At 43.8% G+C, this 10,000-nt stretch overlaps 1 protein-coding gene across 1 annotated transcript in view; it reads right to left on the bottom strand.

The window, feature by feature from the left end:
* Nucleotides 1–9,902, bottom strand: part of LOC139394556 (phosphatidylinositol 4-kinase type 2-beta) — a gene marked incomplete at its 5' end in the record, with an annotated part of 14,319 nt that extends 4,417 nt beyond the window's left edge. Inside the window, 5 exons of the mRNA XM_071142650.1 lie at nt 1,343–1,404; nt 4,975–5,128; nt 5,282–5,413; nt 9,002–9,121; nt 9,822–9,902. Coding sequence (XP_070998751.1) covers nt 1,343–1,404; nt 4,975–5,128; nt 5,282–5,413; nt 9,002–9,121; nt 9,822–9,902 — 549 coding nt within the window. The remainder of the gene's footprint in view (nt 1–1,342; nt 1,405–4,974; nt 5,129–5,281; nt 5,414–9,001; nt 9,122–9,821) is intronic.
* Nucleotides 9,903–10,000: the final 98 nt, after the last annotated feature.

Genomic DNA, 10,000 nt, shown 5'->3' with positions numbered 1-10,000 from the left:
GTAACTAGTCCTCTGAGACAGTCTGATATCATACTGAATGGTAACTAGTCCTCTGAGACAGTCCTATATCATACTGAATGGTAACTAGTCCTCTGAGACAGTCCTATATCATACTGAATGGTAACTAGTCCTCTGAGCCTGTCTGATATCATACTGAATGGTAACTAGTCCTCTGAGACAGTCTGATATCATACTGAATGGTAACTAGTCCTCTGAGACAGTCTGATATCATAATGTAGAGTGTTAAATGGTAACTAGTCCTCTGAGACAGTCTGATATCATACTGAATGGTAACTAGTCCTTTGAGACAGTCTGATATCATACTGAATGGTAACTAGTCCCCTGATCCTGTCTGATATCATACTGTAGAGTGTTGAATGGTAACTAGTCCTCTGAGACAGTCTGATATCATACTGAATGGTAACTAGTCCTTTGAGACAGTCTGATATCATACTGAATGGTAACTAGTCCTCTGAGCCTGTCTGATATCATACTGAATGGTAACTAGTCCTCTGAGACAGTCTGATATCATACTGAATGGTAACTAGTCCTCTGAGACAGTCCTATATCATACTGAATGGTAACTAGTCCTCTGAGACAGTCTGATATCATACTGAATGGTAACTAGTCCTCTGAGAGTCCTATATCATACTGAATGGTAACTAGTCCTCTGAGACAGTCTGATATCATACTGAATGGTAACTAGTCCTCTGAGACAGTCTGATATCATACTGAATGGTAACTAGTCCTCTGAGACAGTCCTATATCATACTGAATGGTAACTAGTCCTCTGAGACAGTCCTATATCATACTGAATGGTAACTAGTCCTCTGAGACAGTCTGATATCATACTGAATGGTAACTAGTCCTCTGAGACAGTCTGATATCATACTGAATGGTAACTAGTCCTCTGAGACAGTCTGATATCATACTGATTGGTAACTAGTCCCCTGAGCCTGTCTGATATCATACTGAATGGTAACTAGTCCTCTGAGACAGTCTGATATCATACTGAATGGTAACTAGTCCTCTGAGACAGTCTGATATCATAATGTAGAGTGTTAAATGGTAACTAGTCCTCTGAGACAGTCTGATATCATACTGAATGGTAACTAGTCCTTTGAGACAGTCTGATATCATACTGAATGGTAACTAGTCCCCTGATCCTGTCTGATATCATACTGTAGAGTGCTGAATGGTAAGTAGTCATCTGAGACAGTATTAAATCATACTGTAGTGTGTTATAAGTATGAGTCATGGTACAGAGTACACAGTCCACGTGTCACTCCTTTCAAAACACACATGATCTATGGACTGCAGTCCACACACACACACAGCTCACCTTCTCTCCCTCTCCTTCCCCTGGCTTCTCATACTTGATCAACCAGTTGTCATTCCCTCGGTCTGAAGGAGAGAAAGAGGGAGGGAGAAGGAGAAGAGAGAGAACGGAGAGGAAGGGTGAACGGGTTAGACTCTGCATAGGATGAGAACACAATGTAAAGCTATAGGGAGATGTTCCAGGGAATTAACAGTGTGTCCCTATGAAATCTGTTTTATTTTTGGCCTGATTCCATTCTGTTTTCTCCATTTTGTTTCTACAGTTTTTTTTTTCTCTCCAAGTTTTCACTCTCAAAAATCACACTTTAATACTTAAAACTACAACAGGAGACAATTTTTTTGTTGTCTAGGGGAAAACATTTTATATAAGAAAGTTTTATTTTCGGGTTGTAGATGCCCTGTAATTCAGATGCAGATGCCCTGTAATTCAGATGCCCTGTAAATCAGATGTAGACGCCCTGTAATTCAGATGTAGATGCCCTGTAATTCAGATGACCTGTAATTCAGATGCCCTGTAATTCAGATGCCCTGTAATTCAGATGCAGATGCCCTGTAATTCAGATGTAGATGCCCTGTAATTCAGATGACCTGTAATTCAGATGCCCTGTAATTCAGATGCCCTGTAATTCAGATGTAGATGCCCTGTAATTCAGATGCAGATGCCCTGTAATTCAGATGCCCTGTAATTCAGATGCCCTGTAAATCAGATGTAGACGCCCTGTAATTCAGATGCAGATGCCCTGTAATTGAGATGTAGATGCCCTGTAATTCAGATGCCCTGTAATTCAGATGCCCTGTAATTCAGATGCCCTGTAAATCAGATGTAGATGCCCTGTAATTCAGATGCAGAAGCCCTGTAATTCAGATGTAGATGCCCTGTAATTCAGATGCAGAAGCCCTGTAATTCAGATGTAGATGCCCTGTAATTCAGATGCCCTGTAATTCAGATGTAGATGCCCTGTAAATCAGATGTAGATGCCCTGTAATTCAGATGCAGAAGCCCTGTAATTCAGATGTAGATGCCCTGTAATTCAGATGCCCTGTAATTCAGATGCAGATGCCCTGTAATTGAGATGTAGATGCCCTGTAATTCAGATGCCCTGTAATTCAGATGCCCTGTAATGCAGATGCCCTGTAAATCAGATGTAAACGCCCTGTAATTCAGATGCAGAAGCCCTGTAATTCAGATGTAGATGCCCTGTAATTCAGATGCCCTGTAATTCAGATGCCCTGTAAATCAGATGTAGACGCCCTGTAATTCAGATGTAGATGCCCTGTAAATCAGATGCAGATGCCCTGTAATTGAGATGTAGATGCCCTGTAATTCAGATGCCCTGTAATTCAGATGCCCTGTAATTCAGATGCCCTGTAAATCAGATGTAGACGCCCTGTAATTCAGATGCAGAAGCCCTGTAATTCAGATGTAGATGCCCTGTAATTCAGATGTAGATGCCCTGTAATTCAGATGCCCTGTAATTCAGATGCAGATGCCCTGTAATTCAGATGTAGATGCCCTGTAATTCAGATGCCCTGTAAATCAGATGTAGACGCCCTGTAATTCAGATGTAGATGCCTTGAAATTCAGATGCAGATGCCCTGTAATTCAGATGCCCTGTAATTCAGATGTAGATGCCCTGTAATTCAGATGCCCTGTAATTCAGATGTAGATGCCCTGTAATTCAGATGCCCTGTAATTCAGATGTAGATGCCCTGTAATTCAGATGCCCTGTAATTCAGATGCCCTGTAATTCAGACGTCCTGTAATTCAGATGTCGACGCCCTGTAATTCAGATGTAGACGCCCTGTAATTCAGATGTAGACGCCCTGTAATTCAGATGTAGACGCCCTGTAATTCAGATGTATATGCCCTGTAATTCAGATGTAGATGCCCTGTAATTCAGATGCCCTGTAATTCAGATGTAGATGCCCTGTAATTCAGATGCCCTGTAATTCAGATGCCCTGTAATTCAGATGTAGATGCCCTGTAATTCAGACGCCCTGTAATTCAGATGTAGACGCCCTGTAATTCAGACGCCCTGTAATTCAGACGTAGACGCCCTGTAATTCTGACGCCCTGTAATTCAGACGTAGACGCCCTGTAATTCAGACGTAGACGCCCTGTAATTCAGACGCCCTGTAATTCAGACGTAGACGCCCTGTAATTCAGACGTCCTGTAATTCAGACGTAGACGCCCTGTAATTCAGACGCCCTGTAATTCAGACGTAGACGCCCTGTAATTCAGACGCCCTGTAATTCAGACGTAGACGCCCTGTAATTCAGATGCCCTGTAATTCAGATGCCCTGTAATTCAGATGCCCTGTAATTCAGATGCCCTGTAATTCAGATGTAGACACCCTGTAATTCAGATGCCCTGTAATTCAGATGTAGATGCCCTGTAATTCAGATGCCCTGTAATTCAGATGTAGATGCCCTGTAATTCAGATGTAGACGCCCTGTAATTCAGATGTAGATGCCCTGTAATTCAGATGTAGACGCCCTGTAATTCAGATGTAGACGCCCTGTAATTCAGATGTAGACGCCCTGTAATTCAGATGCTCTGTAATTCAGATGTAGATGCCCTGTAATTCAGATGCCCTGTAATTCAGATGTAGATGCCCTGTAATTCAGATGTAGACGCCCTGTAATTCAGATGTAGACGCCCTGTAATTCAGATGTAGATGCCCTGTAATTCAGATGTAGACGCCATGTAATTCAGATGTGGACGCCCTGTAATTCAGATGCCCTGTAATTCAGATGTAGATGCCCTGTAATTCAGATTCCCTGTAATTCAGATGTAGATGCCCTGTAATTCAGATGCCCTGTAATTCAGACGTCCTGTAATTCAGACATAGACGCCCTGTAATTCAGACGCCCTGTAATTCAGACGTAGACGCCCTGTAATTCAGACGCCCTGTAATTCAGACGCCCTGTAATTCAGATGCGTGATCTGCGGTTGTGAGGCCGTTTGGACATACTGCCAAATAAATTTTTAAAAAACGACGTTGGAGGTCGGCTTACGGTAGAGAAATGAACATTCAATTCTCTGGCAACAGCTCTGGTGGACATTCCCTGCAGTCAGCATGTCAATTGCACACTCCCTCAAAACCTGAAACATCTGTGGCGTTGTGTTGTTTTGACAAAACTGCACATTTTAAAGTGGCCTTTTATTGTCCCCAGCACAAGGTGCTCCTGTGTAATGATTATGCTGTTTAATCAGCTTCTTGATATGCCACACCTGTCAGGTGAACGGATTATCTCGACAAAGGAGAAATGTTCACTAACAGGGATGTCAAAACATTTTACACTAAATTGGAGAGAAATAATCTTTATAGAACATTTCTAGAAATGTTTCTATTTCAGCTCATGAAACATTGGACCAACATTTAACATGTTGTGTTTATATTTTTTAGTGTATTTGATATCCTACTGAGTTCAATACATTATTGAAATCCGTTCTCCGTATCGCAGATTTTACAGCCCCCCCCCCCCATGTGTGCAAGCTGTGTGTGAACCGTGCACTGTGTGTATGTGGTGTGTGTGTACCGTCCACTGTGAAAGGAAGTCACCAGGAAAAGTCTAAACACTACAGATACTGCTTCGTGTGAGCGCACACACACACACACACACACACCTACCTGTGTTCCTGATGACGTAGTCCAGAATGACGAGCCTCTCAAACTGAGACTGGAGCTGTTTCCTGGTGTTCTCTGGGAGAGGCTCCGCCTCAAAACGTCTCAACCAATAGTCAGCCTCATGGTACCCTTCCACGAACAGCTGGAACGAACCAAGCTGACACACCCACAGACAGAAAGATGCAAAAACACACGCACGCGCGCGCACGCACACACACACACACACACAGACAGGTCAGGACACCTTGGGGGATTAAGACATAGGGTCAGGAATAAGACTGGTAGGGTCAAGGGTCAAGGGTCAGGGTACCTTGGGGGGCAGTCCCACTCTGTGGAAGTGTCGTCCCACTTTGGGAACCATCTCCAGGGCGTATTTCTTCCCTCTGGACTTCGCCCTGTCGATAGTGTTGTAGTGAAATGTCTCACTGACTAGATACACAGCCTGGAAGACACACAGCCTGTTATTATCACTGACTAGACACACAGCCTGGAAGACACACAGCCTGTTATTATCACTGACTAGATACACAGCCTGTTATTATCACTGACTAGACACACAGCCTGGAAGACACACAGCCTGGAAGACACACAGCCTGGAAGACACACAGCCTGTTATTATCACTGACTAGATACACAGCCTGGAAGACACACAGCCTGTTATTATCACTGACTAGACACACAGCCTGGAAGACACACAGCCTGTTATTATCACTGACTAGACACACAGCCTGTTGTTATCACTGACTAGACACACAGCCTGGAAGACACACAGCCTGTTATTATCACTGACTAGATACACAGCCTGGAAGACACACAGCCTGTTATTATCACTGACTAGACACACAGCCTGTTATTATCACTGACTAGACACACAGCCTGGAAGACACACAGCCTGTTATTATCACTGACTAGATACACAGCCTGTTATTATCACTGACTAGACACACAGCCTGTTATTATCACTGACTAGACACACAGCCTGTTATCATCACTGACTAGACACACAGCCTGTTATCATCACTGACTAGATACACAGCCTGGAAGACACACAGCCTGTTATTATCACTGACTAGATACACAGCCTGGAAGACACACAGCCTGTTATTATCACTGACTAGACACACAGCCTGTTATTATCACTGACTAGACACACAGCCTGTTATTATCACTGACTAGACACACAGCCTGTTATTATCACTGACTAGACACACAGCCTGTTATTATCACTGACTAGATACACAGCCTGGAAGACACACAGCCTGTTATTATCACTGACTAGATACACAGCCTGGAAGACACACAGCCTGTTATTATCACTGACTAGACACACAGCCTGTTATTATCACTGACTAGATACACAGCCTGGAAGACACACAGCCTGTTATTATCACTGACTAGATACACAGCCTGTTATTATCACTGACTAGACACACAGCCTGTTATTATCACTGACTAGATACACAGCCTGGAAGACACACAGCCTGTTATTATCACTGACTAGATACACAGCCTGGAAGACACACAGCCTGTTATTATCACTGACTAGACACACAGCCTGTTATTATCACTGACTAGATACACAGCCTGGAAGACACACAGCCTGTTATTATCACTGACTAGATACACAGCCTGTTATTATCACTGACTAGACACACAGCCTGTTATCATCACTGACTAGATACACAGCCTGTTATTATCACTGACTAGACACACAGCCTGTTATTATCACCGACTAGACACACAGCCTGGAAGACACACAGCCTGTTATTATCACTGACTAGATACACAGCCTGTTATTATCACTGACTAGACACACAGCCTGTTATTATCACTGACTAGACACACAGCCTGTTATTATCACCGACTAGACACACAGCCTGTTATTATCACTGACTAGACACACAGCCTGTTATCATCACTGACTAGATACACAGCCTGTTATTATCACTGACTAGATACACAGCCTGTTATTATCACTGACTAGACACACAGCCTGTTATTATCACTGACTAGACACACAGCCTGTTATTATCACTGACTAGATACACAGCCTGGAAGACACACAGCCTGTTATTATCACTGACTAGATACACAGCCTGGAAGACACACAGCCTGTTATTATCACTGACTAGATACACAGCCTGGAAGACACACAGCCTGTTATTATCACTGACTAGATACACAGCCTGTTATTATCACTGACTAGATACACAGCCTGTTATTATCACTGACTAGACACACAGCCTGTTATTATCACTGACTAGACACACAGCCTGTTATTATCACTGACTAGATACACAGCCTGGAAGACACACAGCCTGTTATTATCACTGACTAGATACACAGCCTGGAAGACACACAGCCTGTTATTATCACTGACTAGATACACAGCCTGTTATTATCACTGACTAGACACACAGCCTGTTATTATCACTGACTAGATACACAGCCTGGAAGACACACAGCCTGTTATTATCACTGACTAGATACACAGCCTGTTATTATCACTGACTAGACACACAGCCTGTTATTATCACTGACTAGATACACAGCCTGGAAGACACACAGCCTGTTATTATCACTGACTAGATACACAGCCTGGAAGACACACAGCCTGTTATTATCACTGACTAGACACACAGCCTGTTATTATCACTGACTAGATACACAGCCTGGAAGACACACAGCCTGTTATTATCACTGACTAGATACACAGCCTGTTATTATCACTGACTAGACACACAGCCTGTTATCATCACTGACTAGATACACAGCCTGTTATTATCACTGACTAGACACACAGCCTGTTATTATCACCGACTAGACACACAGCCTGGAAGACACACAGCCTGTTATTATCACTGACTAGATACACAGCCTGTTATTATCACTGACTAGACACACAGCCTGTTATTATCACTGACTAGACACACAGCCTGTTATTATCACCGACTAGACACACAGCCTGTTATTATCACCGACTAGACACACAGCCTGGAAGACACACAGCCTGTTATTACCACTGACTAGATACACAGCCTGTTATTATCACTGACTAGACACACAGCCTGTTATTATCACTGACTAGACACACAGCCTGTTATTATCACTGACTAGACACACAGCCTGTTATTATCACTGACTAGACACACAGCCTGTTATTATCACTGACTAGACACACAGCCTGTTATTATCACTGACTAGACACACAGCCTGTTATTATCACTGACTAGACACACAGCCTGGAAGACACACAGCCTGGAAGACACACAGCCTGTTATTATCACAGACTAGACACACAGCCTGTTATTATCTCTGACTAGACACACAGCCTGTTATTATCACTGACTAGACACACAGCCTGGAAGACACACAGCCTGGAAGACACACAGCCTGTTATTATCACTGACTAGACACATAGCCTGTTATTATCACTGACTAGATACACAGCCTGTTATTATCACTGACTAGATACACAGCCTGTTATTATCACTGACTAGATACACAGCCTGTTATTATCACTAACTAGATACACAGCCTGTTATTATCACTAACTAGATACACAGCCTGTTATTATCACAGCCTGTTATTATCACTGACTAGACACACAGCCTGTTATTATCACTGACTAGATACACAGCCTGTTATTATCACTGACTAGACACACAGCCTGTTATTATCACTGACTAGATACACAGCCTGTTATTATCACTGACTAGACACACAGCCTGGAAGACACACAGCCTGTTATTATCACTGACTAGACACACAGCCTGTTATTATCACTGACTAGACACACAGCCTGTTATTATCACTGACTAGACACACAGCCTGTTATTATCACTGACTAGACACACAGCCTGTTATTATCACAGCCTGTTATTATCACTGACTAGACACACAGCCTGTTATTATCACTGACTAGACACACAGCCTGTTATTATCACTGACTAGACACACAGCCTGTTATTATCACTGACTAGACACACAGCCCCCGTCACCCCTCCCCCCGCCACCCCTCCCACCTCACCTTGGTTTTGGGGACCACCCCCAGTCCTAGCCTGGTATCAACGAGGGAGGCAGCAACCTCTGAGAGATAGCCCTGGTTGGGGATCAGGCAGCCACGGCCAAAACAACATGGACAGCACAGCTACACAGAGAAACAGAGGAGGAGGAGGGGGGGGGGGGACAGAGGGAGGAGGAGGAGGAGGAGAGAGGGAGGAAGGGTAGAGGGCGGGGAGAGTTAAATGAACTGTTCAAATGAATGTAAAAATAGAGAGAGAAAGGGAGGAGAGGAAGAGGGGATGAGGAGAGAGGAGAGAGAAAGAGGAGAGGGGATGAGGAGAGGGAAATAGGACATAGGGACAGATGAGGAGAGAAGAAGAGGAGAAGGGAGGAGGAGAGAGGAAGAGAGAAGAAGAGGAGAGTGGAGGAGGAGAGAGGAAGAGGAGAGGGAAGAGAGAGGGAAATAGGACATAGGGACAGATGAGGAGAGAAGAAGTGGAGAGGGGAGGAGGAGAGAGGAAGAGGAGAGGGAAGAGAGAGGGAAATAGGACATAGGGACAGATGAGGAGAGAAGAAGAGGAGAGAGGAAGAGGGAAGAGAGAGGGAAATAGGACATAGGGACAGATGAAGAGAGAAGAAGAGGAGAAGAAGAAGAGGGAGAGAGAACAGTAACAGACAGAGATAGAAACCAGAGCATAGTGAGACCTAGGGACAGACGAGGAAGAGGAGAGACACAGAGATAAAGACGGAGATAGTAACAGACCAGAGATCAGTGAAAGACAGAGATAGTAACAGACCAGACAACAGTGAACGAGAGATAGTAACAGACCAGAGATCAGTGATACCTTGTGAAAGTATTTGGTCCATTTAGGGTTGAGGTGACCGTAAGGCTCTTCAGACTTTGGTTTGAAAACACCGAGGATTTTCTGGATGGGGAAAAAGGAAATCAACAGTATTTAATAAAGCCCTGACACCTTCAGCAGTTATCACAGAGAGATTTACAGTAACCCGGACCATCAGCAGT

The sequence above is a fragment of the Oncorhynchus clarkii genome, unplaced genomic scaffold (genome assembly GCF_045791955.1).
Source record: "Oncorhynchus clarkii lewisi isolate Uvic-CL-2024 unplaced genomic scaffold, UVic_Ocla_1.0 unplaced_contig_13929_pilon_pilon, whole genome shotgun sequence".
NCBI lineage: Eukaryota > Metazoa > Chordata > Actinopteri > Salmoniformes > Salmonidae > Oncorhynchus > Oncorhynchus clarkii.
This window is presented reverse-complemented; position numbering and strand designations above follow the sequence as displayed.